The following is a 20,369-nucleotide window of genomic DNA, read 5'->3' on the forward strand; positions in this document are numbered from 1 at the left end:
TTGTGCCTGCATGAGTGGGAAAATGTGGGATTATAAGCGAACCATAAACAAATAATGCCCCCTTGGATGGCTGTGAAGACCTAAGGCTGGTGCCAGGCAGACTTTGTAGGTCTGTGTTCTGTATATGGGAAACACAGTTGAGGATGGGCTGGAAAGGGCGTCAATGTCAAGTAGCTGGAACCGAGGACAGTGCTGGGCAGACTTTTACAGTCTGAGTCTCGCAAATGACAAGATGGATTCGATTAGGCTGGAGTGGGCTTTGATGGCAACTCCAGGAGCTGGAACTAGAGACTGGATGGGGACAAGGTGGGGGACAGACTTTGTCTCCATCCCTGTGTCATTCTCTAATGCAGACAACAATGTTTTGATGTTTTAGGGAAACAAGCAAAAATGGTGGCCAAAACTGGAAAAGCTTGCATGGAGCTCCTGTGCATTCCTGCTACCAGCACGTCTTCTGAAAGGACATTTTCTATTGTGGGAAGGACTGTGGAAGACAGGAGAGCTAGATTGAATCCTGAGATTGTTGATGACTTATTCATCCATATATTAAAAAAAAATCATAACAGTGCTTCATAGAGCATATTTCTCCCCTCTAGGAGTTAATCGGGTGGTAGAAGTCAGCTGTTGTTAGGGTTGGAAGGGTAGAGGGTGGCGGGGGGTGGTATTATAGCTGCTCGTTGTGATTCTTGTTTTCTATTTGTGATTTGTAAACAAAAGTTGTACACAATATTGTTCCTTTTTATACTTTAATAAAAATATTTAAATATAAAATCATAAGTGTTTGAGGCTTTTGCAGATGAGGACTGAGCTCATGGAGACAGAAACAGAGCCTTTGGGGACAGGGCAGAGATGGGGACAAAAACCATACTGGGTCAGACCAATGGTCCATCTAACCCAATTTCCTGATTCCAGCAGTGGCCAATCCAGGTTATAAACACCAGGCAGAAACCCAAATAGCAGCACCATTCCATGCTACCAAACCCAGGGCAAGCAGTGGTTTCCCCCATGCCTATCTCAATAATGGACTATAGATTTTTTTTCCTCCAGGAACTTGTCCAAACTTTTTTTTAACTCAGATATGTTAACTGCCATTATCACATCCTCCGGCAGCAAGTTCCAGAGCTTAACTATTCTTTGTGTGAAAACATATTTCCATGTAATTTCATTGAGTGTCCCCTGGTGTTTGTACTTTTTGAAAGATCGATTCACTTTCACCTGCCCTACACCACTCAGGATTTTATAGACCTCAATCATATCCCCCTCCCCCCTCAGCCGTCTCTTTTCCAAGCTGAAGAGCCGTAACCTCTTTAGCCTTACCTCATATGAGAGGAGTTCCATCCTCTTTATCGTTTGGTTGCTCTACTTTTAACCTAATTCCGCTATATCTTTTTTGAGATACGGTGACCAGAACTGAAGTCACATAGGGGTTCTTGCCTGACTTGGAGATGGATGAGCTGCTGAGACAGCAAGGGAGCTTACTGAGATCTCATAAACTGTAGGACCCAAAATTTGAAAAAGACTGTACAAGTGTTTAGTAAACATAAGTGTGAAACTCAATAAATGACCCCTCCAGCCCCCCACATACATTGAAGGAATTTCCTCAGTATTGGAGGGGTTCTCGAGCTCTACTGCATACAAACAGCTGGCCCCTGTGTCATAAGTAGTTACTACTACTTAGCATTTCTACAGCGCTGCCAGGGTTACGCAGCGCTGTACAAGTTTAGACAAGGGGAAGGACAGTCCCTGCTCAAGAGAGCTTACAATCTAAAGGTAATAAGCTATGTAGTCAGTGTATGTATCTGGAATGGGGAAGGTGGTTAGGCGCCAAAAGCAAGGGAGAAGAGATGGGCCTTGAGTAAGGACTTGAAAATGGGCAGGGAGGGCGCACGGCGTATGGGCTCAGGAAGTCTGTTCCAGGCATAAGGTGAGGCGAGGCAGAAGGGGCGGAGTCTGGAGTTAGCGGTGGTGGAGAAGGGTACAGATAGGAGTGATTTGTCCTGAGAGCGGAGGTTACGGGTGGGAACATACGGGGAGAGGAGGGTAGAGAGGTAATGGGGGGCTCAACTACAAACCTAGAAGCCTACAGCTGCGAAACTGGGAAGCACTAGGCTGTTTTTTTTTCTTTGGTTTTAATCAATCTTTTTGTGCCTGTGACCACCATGATTATTGCCAAAAAAAAGTTGTGCCTCCCCCCTCCCCTCCAGAGGTGAATACCTAAGGTTTATTGCCAGAGGACTCTGGTGCTGAATGATGATATACCTATGGAGAGTGCACCTAGGTCATGACCCCATTTGGAGTCCCAACCCACAGTTTGGGAAGCTCAGATTTAGCCATTGTGATTGAAGTGTGTTTCCAGCCCACAGTGCAGTGATTTCCAACTTTCTTTTTTTGCATTGGGGCACACGCATTGCATGTATTTGGTTAATCACATGGCTTCAAATGTGTCCTAGTTTTTCAACTCCCAGTACAAAAGGTTTCATTTGGAGGAGATACACAGCTGATGAGCTCATCACTTGTTCGAATCTACTAGATCTGCAGAGCATGAGAGAGGAGCCATAGCCCTGTACTGGAGAAGAGAATTGCAGAAATAGTTCCCATAGTTTTCAGTACCACAGGCTTGATTACAAGGAATTTTCAAGCACACCTTGACAGGCTGCCAACACATATCTTTTGAATCTGGAAGTTCCCTCTGGGATGATGCAAGTACAACAGTGAGCATCAGCAGTAAGTATGAGACACTGAGATCAAACTACATATACCCTGGCATAGGAAGTGAGATTCATTACCATCATGGCATGCGCAAAACTAGCCATTAAAATATTGCTCCTGAGAGAAACCCAATAGACACAGAGCCAAGGCAGAGACACACATAAAAAAAATGCCTGAGGCTTGAAAGGTATTCCCAATGCCCCCCCCCCTCCCGAGTCAAAAACCAAATAACACCAGATAAAAAATCAAACCTACCTTACCCTAATTTTGTTACAACCATATTCCCAAAATATAAAAAACTAGGATTGAATGGTGAGAAATGTGTGTAATGCCTTTATCCCAGAGGGATGGATTTCCTCAAAAAATGAACAGGGGAAGCCTTCAAATTTCCCTTGCTCCAAGATGCCAAGCTCCTCCACACACTCATGGTGGACAGGTCCATGACATCATTGTACTCTTGAACATTGCAGCCTGCGCTGGACAGCCCACCCTGGAGGGGAACCGAAAGGGAACCTTCTCTACCTATGTCTGGGCAGTGACATCACAGCTGGAGTAGCCACTCAGGAAGCACTGGACATTGAGGCTAAGGTGTGGATTGTGACATCACTGCGAGGTCACAGCTGGAACCCGGGAACCATGAACTCCACCACCCGGCAACACCCCAAGCAGGAGAAAACAAAGGGACCCTGAGAGGAGAAGAAGTAGGAAAACACCACTGTTAGAGGTTCACCCATTCTCATTCCAGCAGGGAGAAGTTTCCTGTGGGCTTCACATCACTGTGACGTGCAGCTGGGGGAATTACAAACTTTGTAAGTGCGTTCTTTCAACAAGCTGGTTCATTGGCGATGAAGAGGTGGGAGGGGGCCTCACTGTCTCAGCGCCGCTGGGCGCATTAAGTCCGTGGTGACGATTTCTTTTGTTGGCAAGGGGGGGGAGAGTGTGGGTGGCCGGGAGCTCTCCCCCCCCCAGCCCACTCTCTCACACACCTGATGAGCCATGGCCACTTCAAAAGGCGTGGAGACACAGACCACTGCAGACCCCGCCGTGGATCCCCGCTCGGTGATGGAAAAATATGGCTACCAGATCACCAAGACCATCGGACATGGCTCTTATGGTACGGTGTATGAAGCCAAGCTGGAGAAGCAGAAGGTCAATGTGGCTATGAAAATCATTTCCAAGAAGAAGGTGTCAGGGGAATACCTGGACAAGTTCCTACCACGTGAAATCCAGGTAATGCACCCCCTAGTTGAAGCTAAGATGGTTTGCTACCATAGTAACATAGTAGATGATGGCAGAAAAAGACCTGCACGGTCCATCTAGTCTGCCCAACAAGATAACTCATATTTGCTGCTTTTTGTGTATGCCCTACTTTGATTTGTACCTGTGCTCTTCAGGGCACAGACCGTAGAAGTCTGCCCAGCACTATCCCCGCCTCCCAACCACCAGCCCCGCCTCCCACCACCGGTTCTGGCACAGACCATATAAGTCTGCCCAGCACTGTCCCCGCCTCCCAACCACCAGCCCCACCTCCCACCACCGGCTCTGGCACAGACCGTATAAGTCTGCCCAGCACTATCCCCACCTCCCAACCACCAGCCCCGCCTCCCACCACCGGTTCTGGCACAGACCGTATAAGTCTGCCCAGCACTATTCCTGCCTCCCAACCACCAGCCCCGCCTCCCACCACCGGCTCTGGCACAGACCGTATAAGTCTGCCCAGCACTGTCCCCGCCTCCCAACCACCAGCCCCGCCTCCCACCACCGGCTCTGGCACAGACCGTATAAGTCTGCCCAGCACTATCCCCACCTCCCAACCACCAGCCCCGCCTCCCACCACCGGTTCTGGCACAGACCGTATAAGTCTGCCCAGCACTATCCCCGCCTCCCAACCACCGGTTCTGGCACAGACCGTATAAGTCTGCCCAGCACTATCCCCACCTCCCAACCACCAGCCCCACCTCCCACCACCGGTTCTGGCACAGACCGTATAAGTCTGCCCAGCACTGTCCCCGCCTCCCAACCACCAGCCCCGCCTCCCACCACCGGCTCTGGCACAGACCGTATAAGTCTGCCCAGCACTATCCCCACCTCCCAACCACCAGCCCCACCTCCCACCACCGGTTCTGGCACAGACCGTATAAGTCCCTGGAGGGACTATTCCTGCCTCCCAACCACCAGCCCCGCCTCCCACCACCGGCTCTGGCACAGACCGTATAAGTCTGCCCAGCACTGTCCCCGCCTCCCAACCACCAGCCCCACCTCCCACCACCGGCTCTGGCACAGACCGTATAAGTCTGCCCAGCACTATCCCCGCCTCCCAACCACCAGCCCCGCCTCCCACCACCGGTTCTGGCACAGACCATATAAGTCTGCCCAGCACTGTCCCCGCCTCCCAACCACCAGCCCCACCTCCCACCACCGGCTCTGGCACAGACCGTATAAGTCTGCCCAGCACTATCCCCGCCTCCCAACCACCAGCCCCGCCTCCCACCACCGGTTCTGGCACAGACCATATAAGTCTGCCCAGCACTGTCCCCGCCTCCCAACCACCAGCCCCACCTCCCACCACCGGCTCTGGCACAGACCGTATAAGTCTGCCCAGCACTATCCCCACCTCCCAACCACCAGCCCCACCTCCCACCACCGGTTCTGGCACAGACCGTATAAGTCTGCCCAGCACTATTCCTGCCTCCCAACCACCAGCCCCGCCTCCCACCACCGGCTCTGGCACAGACCGTATAAGTCTGCCCAGCACTGTCCCCGCCTCCCAACCACCAGCCCCACCTCCCACCACCGGCTCTGGCACAGACCGTATAAGTCTGCCCAGCACTATCCCCGCCTCCCAACCACCAGCCCCGCCTCCCACCACCGGTTCTGGCACAGACCATATAAGTCTGCCCAGCACTATCCCCACCTCCCAACCACCAGCCCCGCCTCCCACCACCGGTTCTGGCACAGACCGTATAAGTCTACCCAGCACTATCCCCACCTCCCAACCACCAGCCCCACCTCCCACCACCGGCTCTGGCACAGACCATATAAGTCTGCCCAGCACTATCCTCACCTCCCAACCACCGGCTCTGGCACAGACCGTACAAGTGTGTCCAGCACTATCCCTGCCTCCCAACCACCAGCCCCGCCTCCCACCACCGGTTCTGGCACAGACCGTATAAGTCTACCCAGCACTATCCCCACCTCCCAACCACCAGCCCCACCTCCCACCACCGGCTCTGGCACAGACCGTATAAGTCTACCCAGCACTATCCCCACCTCCCAACCACCAGCCCCACCTCCCACCACCGGTTCTGGCACAGACCGTATAAGTCTGCCCAGCACTATCCCCACCTCCCAACCACCAGCCCCGCCTCCCACCACCGGTTCTGGCACAGACCGTATAAGTCTGCCCAGCACTGTCCCCGCCTCCCAACCACCAGCCCCACCTCCCACCACCGGCTCTGGCACAGACCGTATAAGTCTGCCCAGCACTATCCCCACCTCCCAACCACCAGCCCCGCCTCCCACCACCGGTTCTGGCACAGACCGTATAAGTCTGCCCAGCACTATCCCCACCTCCCAACCACCAGCCCCGCCTCCCACCACCGGTTCTGGCACAGACTGTATAAGTCTGCCCAGCACTATCCCTGCCTCCCAACCACCAGCCCCGCCTCCCACCACCGGTTCTGGCACAGACCATATAAGTCTGCCCAGCACTGTCCCCGCCTCCCAACCACCAGCCCCACCTCCCACCACCGGCTCTGGCACAGACCGTATAAGTCTGCCCAGCACTATCCCCACCTCCCAACCACCAGCCCCGCCTCCCACCACCGGTTCTGGCACAGACCGTATAAGTCTGCCCAGCACTATCCCTGCCTCCCAACCACCAGCCCCGCCTCCCACCACCGGTTCTGGCACAGACCATATAAGTCTGCCCAGCACTGTCCCCGCCTCCCAACCACAAGCCCCACCTCCCACCACCGGCTCTGGCACAGACCATATAAGTCTGCCCAGCACTATCCCCACCTCCCAACCACCAGCCCCGCTGCCCACTCACCATAAACATACGATCTACAAACCTTACCAATTGTAGCATATTTTACTATAATATTTACTATTATACCAAATACGAATAATGAGCTTTACTATAACAAATAAAAAGAAGCAACATGAAATCAGAAATCAAGAGTTTATTATTTCAGCAGGATTTAGCACAGGAGAGCCCCAGATTATTAATATTCGAATTTAAATCACTATTCGTAGAAATACGTATGTATTTGGGGCCAGATTAAATCGAATATTAATATTCGGTACCAGGGGCGTAGCCAGACCTCAGCGCGAGGGGGGTCCAGAGCCTGAGGGGAGGGGGCACAGTTTAGCCCGTCCGCCACTTTGGACCCCCCGCTGATGATCTATTTCTGATGTCCTGATGCATGTCCTGTAGGTAGCCCCGTGCAGGACGTGCACGCAGGAGTCAGAAGTCAGAAACAGATCATCAGCAAAAGCACCGGAGTCAACCGGCACTGAAGAAGACCTCGTCTGGTGGGGTTTGGGGACCCCCCCACCAGCAAAGGTACCTGGCGGCGGCGATGGGGGAGGGTCGGCGGCGGGAGGGAAGGTCCAGAGGCGGCCAGGGCTTAATCTGTGGGGGCCCACCTAGCTATGCCTCTGTTCAGTACAGCCCTAGTTTTTACATTGGTTAGGGACCAGGACTCAATCTCAGCTTGAACTATAGCTGGAAATGCTGCAGTGGGTAGGAGACCTGGTTCTATTTCAAAGCTGGATGTTTAGAGGTTTGGTAAGTAGGCTCCGCTGCGACTGAGCTCATTCTAAATGTGTCAGACATTTAAATGCAACGTACATTGAGCACATAATCCAACAACTCAAAGAAGAGGGACTGAAATGATAAAGTGGATGGAACTCCTCTCATATGAGGAAAGGCTAAAGAGGTTAGGGCTCCTCAGTTTGGAAAAGAGACGGATGAGGGGAGATATGATTGAGGTCTACAAAATCCTGAATGATGTAGAATAGATTTTTAGTCGTTCCAAAAGTACAAAGACCAGGGGACACTCAAGGAAGTTACATGGAAATACTTTAAAAACAAATAGGAGGAAATATTTTTTTTCATTCAACAAATAGTTAAGCTCTGGAGCTCTTTGCCGGAGGATGTAGTAACAGTGGCTTGCGTATCTGGGTATAAAAAAAGGTTTGGACAAGTTCTTGGGAGGAAGAAGTCCATAGTCTGCTATTGAGACAGACTTGGGGAAGCCACTGCTTGCCCTGGGATTGGTAACATGGAATGTTGCCATGATTTGGGTTTCTGCCAGATACTTGTGTCCTGTTTAAGAATCTGGAACTTATAATTTGATAGGAGGGGTGGTGAGGAATCCTTTTGCTTGGGCGCATTCCGAAGGAACCACAGATGTGCCCCATAAAATTGATCTGTAAAAGTTTGGGGGGGGGGGGGGTTAGGATCATAACTTGGGGTTCTGTTGGGTTGGTTATGCACCAGCCTTTTAAGATTTCATGTTTCATTCCTGATACCTGGAAATGGATTTTATGCAGACCGTGACAAAAAAAATAACCTTATTTTTAGGTTTATGCTCTCAATGGATCAAGTATTTGATATATTGCCTTTCTATGGTACAACTAAAGCAGATCATGCATCATTATATACATCACAATCTAAGTTTCTTGTACCTGGGGCAATGGAGGGTTAAGTGACTTGCTCAGGGTCACAGGGAGCCAAGGTGTGAGTCAAGCATAGTTCACAACCTACTGCACGAACCATTAGGCTACTCCTAATAATCTTAGGGGGGGGGGAGTTCTAGATGGGATAGCTGTACTAAATGTTTGATAAATAAAATTACATTGGCTGCCTAACCGAGCAAGAATAAAGTCCCTTTGTTTTTAAAATTCTCCATAGTTTAGCTTCATCTCATATGATATGGTGCATCCCAACACGCTGTTTACATTTTGAGAACCGATGGAAAGTAGATCTTCCATCGGCCGAGGAATTTAATTTAGTCTCTTGGAAGAAAAGTTGTATATAGGGGGTAGTGGCCCTACACTGTGGAATGCCTTACCCTTATTTTGCATTCACTGCAGCAATACGAGAAGTTTCATCATGATTTGAAGACCTGGTTGTTCAAGAAAAAAAAAATAATGCTATAGACTACTCCATTTTTCTTTAGGCTACTGAGATTTGCCGATTGTAACTCTTTACGTTGCAAGGCAAAATTGTCCTACGCCCATTATTGCTTTTATACATTTTTATGTGTTTGTTCCCCGTCTTGAGATGTGTTGATGGTGTTAAGCAGGTTGTAAATGTGCTACTCCTCCACTCTCGATCTTTTATTGATGTTTATGCTACGATAAAAAGAGTTTTCAAAGTTTGAAATTAACAGGCAACATATCAAGTGATCTCCATGTGCCTTAGTTGCTAGTGTTTCCTCTTAGTGGATTTGAGATGACGGTTGCCTCTTGGTTTGCATCTCGGGAAACAGTGTTACCCGATCTCACTTCTTTCCTTCCTCAGGTAATGAAAGTTTTACGGCACAAGAACCTGATCAGTTTCTACCAGGCGATAGAGACCACTAGTCGCATGTACATGGTTCTGGAGCTGGCCCAAGGGGGCGATGTCCTGGAGAAGATTCAGGCCTTGGGCCCCTTGGAGGAGGCTCTGGCTGGGAAGTGGTTCAGTCAGCTCACGCTCGGAATGGGCTACATCCACAGCAAAGGAATTGTACACAGGTAAGGCCCGGTGGATTTGGTGGAAGGTGAGGGAACACTGGGGGAGGGAATCCTACACAAGCGACCCAGTAATGCCATTACGCAGAAGAGCCTGTCCATCCTCTGTCCTTCATAGCGCTGTTTTAAAGTGTCAGAAACCAAGTCGAGGTGGCTGCAGTGATCATTTGTCATGCACTGTAGAACCCCGCTGCAAGCGTTTGTCAGAGCAGAGAATCCATGTTGCAGTAGCCGAGGTCCAAGCTACTTAAAACGTTCCGAGTGCTAATTCAGCGCTTTTTCTGTATGTTCTACCCTCTTTCCTGCTTATCAGCTCAATAAAATTGCCTGAAGTCAGAAAGGTTTTATATGCGGATTTATTCAGATAGATATAAGATATGCTTTCTCTGCAATTACAGTGATGTTTGTATTGGTATCGGATGGGTAACACAATCTTCCCGCTATTTTAATACGCAACACTTAGGTGAGATGAAGCAGAACTGGTTTAACTAGACAATATGTTGTGGAGTTATTACAATACATGGCAAATTTAATAGGGCAATCTATTTATTTATTTATAACATTTATATCCCACAATATTCCCGCCCATGGGCAGGCTCAATGTGGCGTACAATAGTTAATAAACAAACCATAATACAATAACATAAAGTACAGTGGACAAGGGCCACAGGAGGGAGAAAGAGATGACTGACGAGGGAAAGGAAGAGAGGGTGTGTATTCTGGGCTGTTTGCAATTAGGGTTGGGTATATTTGTAGGTAAGCTGGAAATATTGGGAGTGAAAGGAAAAGAAGGAAGACTGCTTAGCTAAAAGGCCTGCTGGGTGGGAGAAAAATGTCTTTTCCAACATTGGGACACAAGATGAATCCCTTGCTCATTGGTTTTGGAGGAACAAAGTCCATAACCTAATGACATTGGAGCAGCAAAAAAAAAGAAGAAAAAAAAAAGGAAACAGAAGTGTTTTCCTCAGTGTGGGAAGGTCATAGTCAGTCCTTTCCTTCAATAGCAATTATTAGCGATAGGGAAAGAATGAGTGTAGTCTTGGGGACAGGGATGGGGAGGTGGAGAGGAGGCGACGGGGATTCAGATTGTACTGGCTGCAGAAACAGAGGGAGGGTAAAGAGACTATGGGGTAGAAGAGGGTGGAGTTATCGATCATGAAGTTTGTTTAAGAAGTTGATATGCGATAGAACCTGCAAGTCTGTAAGACTGAACTGATGTATAGTAATTTCAATCAATAAGCTATACATAGGGGACCAGTAGTCTGAAGGCTAGTTTCAAGTTTCTTCAATATTTGTTATACCGCCCAGCAAAGTCTGTCTGAGCGGTTTACACACACATATCAATCAATAAAGAAATAACTAAAGGAATTCCATTAGGACAGGAAAGGTTATAAAAATAAAGACAACATCGTAGCGACACAGTAGTGCCATTCAGGACACTCCTCAGAACCCGCCCCCTCCCCCCAAAAAAGGAGAACAGAAGCAGGGAAGGAGGGATAGAATATATGGAATAGTAATGAGAGAAAAACAAAATAAAACAAATTTTCAGATATAGAAAACACTTTATGGCTTATGCACCAAATCTGTTTGAGTCACTTGATCCACCCACTCTATTCTGTTCATTTGTACCCGTTATTTTGCTGTCCCAAATCTTGCCCATTATCATTTCCTTCCCTTGCTCAGCCACTAAGGTTCCTTTTGTGTCCGTTCCATGCGTGAACTCTCTTCCTGCTTTAGTTCCCAAAAACTTCTGCTACTACAACTCCATCTCTCTCACCGTTCTCTTTCCCCCCCACAATCTCTCAGGGACCTGAAACTGGAGAACCTCCTTCTGGACACGGCCGAGAACATCAAGATTTCAAACTTTGGCTTCTCCAAGCTGACGGCTGCCTCTTCGATCGGGGGACCCCGCAACCTCAATTGCTTCTCTAACTTGAGCCAGACGTACTGCGGCAGCTATGCCTACGCCTGTCCCGAGATTCTACTTGGGAATCCTTACAACCCCTTCCTGGCCGACGTCTGGAGCATGGGCGTCATCCTCTATGCCCTCCTTACAGGTCACCTGCCCTTTGACGACACCAACCTAAGGAAACTACTGAAGGAGATGCAGACGGAGGTGTCCTTCCCCCAGAAGGAGAAGGTGTGCCAGGAAAGCAAGGTATTCTCTCCCCCCCCCCCCCCCCCCACTCCCAAGCAAGGGCTGTGCCCTACAGAATTTCAACTGCTGGTTATTCCAGGGTGCCCATGATCACAGGGAGTGGATATGCTCCAGGTGTAGCATTGGGATCTTAGCAATAGATTCTCTGTTATGCACCGTCTCCACATGGGTTACTCGGGTATTCTGTTTCTGCCTCTTGATATCTCTGTCTGCTTCTCTCTCTCTCTAACATTGCTCTTTCACTGGTACTGTTGGATGTTGAAGCAGGCTTTTCTAACACTTCCTTTGCTTTGCAGGCCTTGGTATATGAAAGATGCTGAAGCAGGCCTCTCTCAGTCTCTCGTGTCCTTCTTGAACTTGCTGAAGCAGGCCTCGCTCTAAAGCCTTTCCTTTGATTCACAGGTCTTGTTCTAGAAAACAATGTGAAGCTAAGAGAAGCCTGCATCAGCGTGTTCTAGAAAAGCATGATAAAGAGAGAGGCTTGCTTCAGCCTCATGCTTTTCTAGAACACGCTGAAGCAGGCTTCTCTTAGCTTCACACATGCTTTTCTAGAACATGTTGAAAAACAAGCCTCTCTCTCGTCCTCATGCCTTTCCAGAATGTGCTGAAGCAGACCTCCCTCACATCTATCTAGCACACCCCGATGCAGGCCTCTTCTCTAATGTATTTTGCTTTACAGGTCTTGGTCTGGAAGATGCTGACACCGGCTCCCCATCGCATTACAATCCTGGATGTACTGCGGAGTCCTTGGGTGCTGAAGTTCCTACCTGAGAGGCCTGAACACGAAATCAAGGCCTTGGAAGCCATGTGTGCCCCCATCTCATGCGAAAACTCATCGATTGTTTCCACGTCCTCTGTGCCCATGATCAAGCGTGATGAGTTTGTAAGAGAGGTCATTGTCCCCGAAGCAACCATGAGGCTTTACATCACCCCTAGTGACAGCATGGCTCGACTGAAGGGAAGCATGAGCCAGGGAACCTATTAACACTGCAGCAGAGAAACTGGGCCATTATCACCACTTCCCTGGGCACAATTAGTGCTAACCAAAGACCCTCCAGGATACAGGAGGGAAGGCAGAAGAAGACAAACTACATTTGAATCCTAGTATCAATGAAATAAAAACAGTAGTAACCTTCTAGTACCTCCCACTGTCCAACTTAGACCAAGAGAAAATGAATGTGCTTTATTATATCAAACAGAGAAAGACAGCCCCCCCCCCCCCCCCGCAGGGTGGTACAGAGAAGGGAGACAGCTTCCTTAAGTGTGTCACAGAGAAGGGAGCACTGGGGATGGGAAGGAGAGAGCCTATTCAGTGTGGGACTCATGACAGAAACTGTGCCTACTAGAATGGGGCAGAAATGGTTCTTTTGGGGAGCAGAGGGTGGGAGAAAACATTATCTCAGCGTGGAACAGATGGGAAAGCTCCAGGAGTGCAAAGGATAGAGCCTCCTTTAGTGTACGACAGTAAATCACCTCTGGGAACAGGATGGAGGGCAATATGGAGGGGAAAAGGGGGAGAGGTCTGGGGATGGAAAGGGTTTTTTTTTTTTTTTTTTTGGGGGGGGGGGGAGAGTTTTATTCAGTGTGGAGCAGAGGGAGATCTCCAGGGATCAGATTAAGGGAGACAGTTTCCTCCCAGTGTGAGGCCGAGAGGACTGGGGATGGGAAGGAGAAAGAAGGAATCTTCTTGTGGGGCAGAGGAGGAAGTTCTGGGGGCTGGTTAACTAATTTTTGGGTGAGAATTTCAAAGAATAATCTCCAGAAACAACTTTTAGATTTTGTTCTAAATCTCATATGTTTATTATTTTCCACATCTTTTGAAAAATAAAATCCAAATAAGGCTGAAATGTGATTAAACAGCAGCAGAAATCGGGAGTTACCAAAACCCTCGTTATCCAGAGGAATGATGGATTGACGCGGGCAGAACAGACACAAATATACTGTAATTTTTTTGTTGTTACCCGATTAAATTATTTACTGCACATATTATACAAAGTACCTTAAAGAACACAGAGGGGGACTGAGTTGCCTTTGGGGAACCCTCCCCCACCCCAATCACATCCCACTGACAGAGGTGCTTCACCAAATCAACACATCCTGTAACCTCGGTACTCAAGGGCCAGAAACAGCTCTGGTTTTTCCCAAGGGAGCCAATTATGCAAATGAACCTGGTTAGCTAATTCTCAGACAAAATCTATGCAAATGTATCTGAAAACTAGGCACTGAGGACACCCTGAAAACCTCTCAAATCCCACTGGCCAACACTATAACGGACCTGGGAATGGGACTTGGGTTTCCTACCAAACAGTGTAGGACCAGGCCTCTTCCTCTGGTTCCAATGATCCAAATCTGTAAGGCGGGATGCAAATTGTCCATTTAGCTCAAGAACTTAGTACAGGCTGCTCTTCTTTGATAAACGGGATAGAGACCGGACAGCCCAATCCAAATTCTCTTAATCAGGAGGAAAAGGGGGGCAGGAGTTGGGGGAGAGATAAGGCACCATGGAACATGCTTTATGGGTTGGTGATGAAGCAGGGATTGGAGAACGACAGAGCATAGGAAGAAGAGTCCTGTCATTAGGGATGGCCTGGACTGGGTGAGCTGTCTGGATAACAAAAGCTCCAAGCGAGGGACTGGCTTAAAGGTGCAGAAGTGGTTAGGGCAGGGATCCTGAGCTAAAGAGATGCCGAGGGTGAGGGAATAGATTAAGCTAGAGACCAACTGGACCTTATGTTCTTTTCCACCTGAGCCACATGTCATGTCTACATTCACCACACACTGCTGTTCCTAAATGTGGACATAGCACTATTTTGTAATCCTGCTCCCACCGATAGCCAGTTTCTTACTAGTTATGATTTGAGGGAAGTTGCAGTGTCCTGAGAGAAAAATAACCTAGGGTGTCCCCCTTCTACATCTGTCCTGACCCAAACCCAAATCCCCCTCTTGCATGCCCTCTGCACTCTTGTGTGTGATGGGGTTTCTTCTCCGAGAGATCAGGATGCCCACGACGCCAACTCCTTCATCTCATCATCATCATCTTCCACCACTCGGGAGGCTAGGAGTGAAACAACAAAGCAGATGAGATCCAACTGCCATCTCCTCTCTCACTCTCTGACTATTCAACCCCCCCACCCCCAGCTCATAGCTGAATCTTGATCCCTGAGGAAGGTACCTGGGACAGACGGCACTTTGCTGGCTGGGACGCTAGGGAGGTCCTCCTCTCCCACACTTAATAACTCATGCTCCAGGTCTTCCTGCTCCAACTCTTCCAGCTCAGCAAGCAAGTCATCCTGAAGAGAGGATTAAACGGGAGAACATGAGTAGTGACACACACAGAAAAGCTCCAACATAGTCAGAAACAGCAACAAAACCTTAAAAGCAGAGACAGACTGACGGAGAGATAGCGGGATGGACGGAGTGGGTAGAAGACAGACATACATGGAGACACACAGAGGCTAGAAATGTCATTTGAGATAACATGGACTGGAACCAGCACAAGGACTTGGGACCCGTCTGTTTTGTAATTTCACTAATATCGTTTTGACTTTTTTCACTTTACGTATTACTTTGGTGACATGTATCAATAAAGTCTCCCGAGTATGCATAAGAGAAAGAAACAAACCCAATACAGAAATGCCTCCTCTACTTAAATGTAATTTGTCTTGAATTAGAACTGAAAAAGACGAGAGCCAAATCCAAATAAATAAACCAGGAGGCTGAAAAAGAGAGACGTGTATTTTCACCTCATCGATGTCGTCTCCGAACCCCACGGGTCGGGAAATGGCATCTGAGATTTCCTGAGCTATCTCCTGCTGCTCCGTGATGTCTGCCATCAGGTCATCCACCTTTTCGATGTCCCTTCAAAAGCAACACAGGCAGATTCAGCCTCTTTGTAAAGAGGAGAGGGTGGTACCAGCCCCATATACTCCAAGAAGCATTATTTTTTTCCTTTTTTTTTTTTTTTTTAACTTAGAGATATTTACGCCACAAAGAACAATAACAATATTAGAAGATGTAACAGCAGAGGAATCATATGGAGAAAAACAAATATATATAGCATACTTAGAGGTACGTTTACTAAGGTGCGTTAGCGTTTTTAACGCGCCTCTAAATTTAAGGCACGTTAAACACTAATAGTAACATAGTAAATGACGGCAGAAAAAGACCTGCATGGTCCATCCAGTCTGCCCAACAAGATAAACTCATATGTGCTACTTTTTGTGTATCCCTTACTTTGATTTGTACCTGTCCTCTTCAGGGCACAGACCGTATAAGTCTGCCCAGCACTATCCCCGCCTCCCAACCACCAGCCCCGCCTCCCACCACTGGCTCTGGCACAGACCGTATAAGTCTGCCCAGCACTATCCTCGCCTCCCAACCACCAGCCCCGCCTCCCACCACTGGCCCTGGCACAGACCGTATAAGTCTTCCCAGCACTATCCCCGCCTCCGGCTCTGGCACAGACCTTATAAGTCTGCCCAGCACCAGCCCCGCCTCCCACCACTGGCTCTGGCACAGACCTTATAAGTCTGCCCAGCACCAGCCCCGCCTCCCAACCACCAGCCCCACCTCCCACCACTGGCTCTGGCACAGACCGTATAAGTCTGCCCAGCACTATCCTCGCCTCCCACCACCGGCTCTGCCACCCAATCTCGGCTAAGCTCCTTAGGATCCATTCCTTCTGAACAGGATTCCTTTATGTTTATCCCATGCATGTTTGAATTCCATTACCGGTTTCCTCTCCACCACCTCCCGCGGGAGGGCATTCCAAGCATCCACTACTCTCTCCGTGAAAAAATACTTCCTGACATTTTTCTTGAGTCTGCCCCCCTTCAATCTCATTTCATGTTCTCTCGTTCTACCGCCTTCGCACCTCCGGAAAAGGTTCGTTTGCGGATTAATACTTTTCAAATATTTGAACGTCTGTATCATATCACCCCTGTTTCTCCTTTCCTCCAGAGTATACATGTTCAGGTCATGTATAATGCGCCTATACATTTCTATGGGCACATTAGCATTTAACGAGCGAAAACCATTTATGCTCGTTAAAAACGCTGAAGCGCCAATAGCGCTGCTTAGTAAACATAGGCGTTATACAAAAAAACATAGTAGCTATAACAAAACACATTTCTCATACTGCAGGCTAAAGAAAAGAACCCTCTAAAAAAATATGTACTATATTCATATAACCCATACATATAACAAATAAACCCCTTCCTCTACCCAAGCGTAAGTCTAGTAGCGCTATAGAAATGTTTAATAGTAGTAGTAGTACCCCAAGCAGCTTGGCCACGTTAATGCTATGACCTACCAGCGCCTGTTTTAATCTAGGAAGATCCGGTACGGATCTATTTACTAAAAACGTAACGATTCCGTGGGATCCGCTGCCTGCTACAAAACCGCCAGATGCATTTCTTTGGATCCGCGGGATCTCTTCCTCCTCAAGCATGCAGACAGTGGAGTACTGGAATAGTGGGGAGACGACTGCCACCATGTGGAACCTCAGCCCAAATTCTCTTTTATATTCCAGGACACAGCTCAGGGACTGGGCTATGCGGGTCAACGTTACAAGCATCAGCCACACACACATACTTCTAAACTTACCTCTGCTGATGGGCCTGCTTTTCCTGTAGTCATGCGACAGCTGTACTTACATGTGCTGATGGGCCTCTTTCATAGCTCGGGCAGCCTCAGACATGGTCTTCAGCACCTCTGTGTTGGTGGTGGCATTCTCCAGGGACTCGCGCTGGAATTCAATGGTGGACAATGTGCCGTCGATCTGATTCAGCTGTTGCTCGTAGCGTTTCTTACGCTTCAGAGCCTGCAGTGCCGCTGGTTGGGGAGAGACAGCAGAGAAGGATGTGATGAGTACAAAAACCCACGAACCTTACCAGCAAAGAATAAGCAGAAAAAAACAGCAGCTGAAACAACAACATAATATAACATGAACTCAGGAATGTCTTGAGTGTTTCTTTTCTCTCTGTGCACTGCTTTCATTAGTCATTGTGATGCTTTGGCAACACAGGTGCAAAAGAGATAAAAGGGTTGCAAAATCATGTCCACCCAGTGGAGATATGGCAAAGGGAAGAAGGCACGAGTGTGGACAACATCTTAAGACAAGAGAGCCAGCCCCTAGAGAGGGTGATATGAGAGCTAAAGGGATGGTGGGAGAGGAGAGGAAGATGGCTTTCCTAGTGTAACCTCTCGTTTTCTTTCCCCGATGTTCTTCCTCAAGTGAGATACCTCCAACTTCTCCCCCTGATTACTATTACCTCTCTTGTTTTTGGTCCCATGCTTCTTGGCAGTGGTCACCTCCTGCTGTATCTTCTGCTCAAAGAACTCCTGCTTCTTCACCAGAATCTCCTCCGTCTCCCGCAGCTTCTGGATTGCCTCCTGAGGGCTTGGCGATTTTCCCTTCCCATTCTTCCCTGAGAGAAAGAAAAGGGCATTGATGAACACCTTTCCGTGGTACAACCTGTTTACATTCAAGTATCTTCACCCAGCCCTTGGGGTACAACCATCCAGTCGAGTTTTCAGGATATCCATCATGAATCTCTGTCATGCATATTCATTATGGATATCCAGAAAACCAAACTGTACGAGTGTGCCACGAACCGAGGAAGTTTTTGTACCTGGGGCAATGGAGGCGGGTGAGGTGACTTGCCCAGTGTCACAAGGCGCTGCAGTGGGAACAGAACCCAATTCCACCCCAGATTTCACCTCACTGCATTAAACAGTTAAGTTACTCCTCCGCTCTAAAGAAAAGTTGGTTCCAGCATCTTGGTTCCCCGTTTCTTGGGTACTCGACTGTGGAATGCCTAATGCCTTACCTAAATTAGTTAAATCAACCCAGAACTATCTAAAGTTTAGAAAATTATTAAAGTCCACCCTATTCAAAAAGGTCTACTCTACAGATGCAACATAATCAGTTCAACGTCTTTGGTCTCAAATAATCCAGAAACACTTTAATCTATTTTCTTTACTATTCTACTGTTTAATATAATACCAAACTTTAATTTACTGTTTTAATATGCCATTAGTACTGTATTCCTGATTTAGCCTATGTAAGTCACACTGAGCCTACAACCAGTGGGAAAATGTGGGATATTACTACTTAACATTTCTAGAGCGCTACTAGGGTTACGCAGCACTGTACAGTTTAACAAAGAGGGACAGTCCCTGCTCAAAGGAGCTTACAATCTAAAGGACGAAATGTCAAGTTGGGGTCTATATACAGAGACTCAGGACCCCCCCCCCCCTCTTCTGCCTTTCTATATACAGAGGCTCAGGACCCCCCCTCTCTTCTGCCTTTTTATATACAGAGGCTCAGGACCCCCCCCCCCCTCTCTTACTACTACTTAACATTTCTAGAGCGCTACTAGGGTTACGCAGCGCTGTACAGTTCAACAAAGAAGGACAGTCCCTGCTCCAAGGAGCTTACAATCTAAAGGACGAAATGTCAAGTTGGGGCAGTCTAGATTTCCTGAATAGAGGTAAAGTGGTTAGGTGCCGAAGGCGACACTGAAGAGGTGGGCTTTGAGCAAGGATTTGAAGATATAAATGCTTTTAACTAAATAAATAAATCAAAAGGGAGTATCAGGTTTCCAGGAAAATATAGGATGAAAGAAGGTGCAGTGAAAGCACACCAGGAGGCAGACAGGAACCTAGAGCTGCACCACAGTATCAATGAGAACTAATCACACAGGACACACTACTTATCATTTCTATAGCGCTACAGGCATACGCAGCGCTGTACAGCCCTGCACAAAGACAGACCCTGCTCCAAGAGCTTACAATCACTTGCAGCCCATTAGTGACTTCCTGCATGACACTGATCAATTGCATCGTTTTAACACACTAGTGCAACACAACAGATCCACCAGGGTTCCACTTTCACCCTTACGTTAATATTAATGACTGAGGATTACGGCTCATTAATATTAACGAGGGACGTCTCCTGGGCTCGTGACGTCACCCCCTTTCCTTATAATAGATACATTTCTTTTGGTTTGTTTCTAAAGTAACCGTCGCCTCACCCTTCCCGAAGAGCCTGGCGAACCCGCTCATGGCGCCGCTTCCCCCGGCTGCAGCTTCTTTCCCAGGGTAGAAACAAAAAAAACTTCAAAACGGAAAAGGAAAATAAATAAAAGAAAACAAAGCAGAGCAGCAGCAGCGCCGCCGCCACCGCCCTCACTTCCGGGTGTGACGTCAGGAGACGAACCCCGCCTACTACCTCACGCGTCGTCCGAAACAACATGACTGACGCACCGTGACGTGCGATGGACGAGGGACTTCAAGGGGGCCGTTGCGTAATGGCCCTGGTGACGTCACAGACGCTTATCACAATCCAGCCCAACAGAGTCCCAGGCGACGTTCCAAAAGGAAGCAGAATTCCATGTGTCTGAATCACGGCAGAATTATCCAGTTCCAGTGTTGGGGGGGGGGTCGTTGCAAAGCGGTGGTAATCCCAATGCAGACTTACTGCATGCTAAAATGGAACTACCTGCTCCTAACCTTTATCTTGTCTTCCTCTCTTCAATTAGTCCCCTTTCCTTATGTGGAGCGTAGCCAGACAGCCAATTTTGGGTGGGCCTGAGCCCAGAATGGAGGGGCACAGAATTCAGCCCCTTCTGCGCTGTTCTCTGCATTCTGCCTCTCCCCCTACCTTCAAACACAAATTATTAAATACCTTAGCTGGTGGGGATCCCCAAACTGCACAGCTGAAGATTTCCTCCTCCTCGGGCAGCCAAAGCTCTTC

At 48.4% G+C, this 20,369-nt stretch overlaps 2 protein-coding genes across 2 annotated transcripts; one reads left to right on the plus strand and one right to left on the minus strand.

Moving 5' to 3' along the window:
* Positions 1-8,929: 8,929 nt before the first annotated feature.
* On the plus strand, positions 8,930-13,790 carry TSSK4 (testis specific serine kinase 4). The gene is made up of 3 exons (XM_030188279.1): positions 8,930-9,456; positions 11,260-11,611; positions 12,291-13,790. The coding sequence occupies exons 1-3, from the start codon at positions 9,173-9,175 to the stop codon at positions 12,594-12,596; spliced, it is 942 nt and encodes a 313-aa protein (XP_030044139.1). The 5' UTR covers positions 8,930-9,172; the 3' UTR covers positions 12,597-13,790.
* CHMP4A (charged multivesicular body protein 4A) lies at positions 13,409-19,815 on the minus strand. Its single transcript, XM_030188276.1, has 6 exons — positions 19,648-19,815; positions 17,884-18,039; positions 17,266-17,443; positions 15,355-15,469; positions 14,784-14,901; positions 13,409-14,666 (listed from the first exon to the last, which is right to left on the minus strand). The coding sequence occupies exons 1-6, from the start codon at positions 19,676-19,678 to the stop codon at positions 14,605-14,607; spliced, it is 660 nt and encodes a 219-aa protein (XP_030044136.1). The 5' UTR covers positions 19,679-19,815; the 3' UTR covers positions 13,409-14,604.
* Between the last annotated feature and the right edge of the window lie 554 nt (positions 19,816-20,369).

Source organism: Microcaecilia unicolor, chromosome 14, assembly GCF_901765095.1.
Source record: "Microcaecilia unicolor chromosome 14, aMicUni1.1, whole genome shotgun sequence".
Classification (NCBI taxonomy): domain Eukaryota; kingdom Metazoa; phylum Chordata; class Amphibia; order Gymnophiona; family Siphonopidae; genus Microcaecilia; species Microcaecilia unicolor.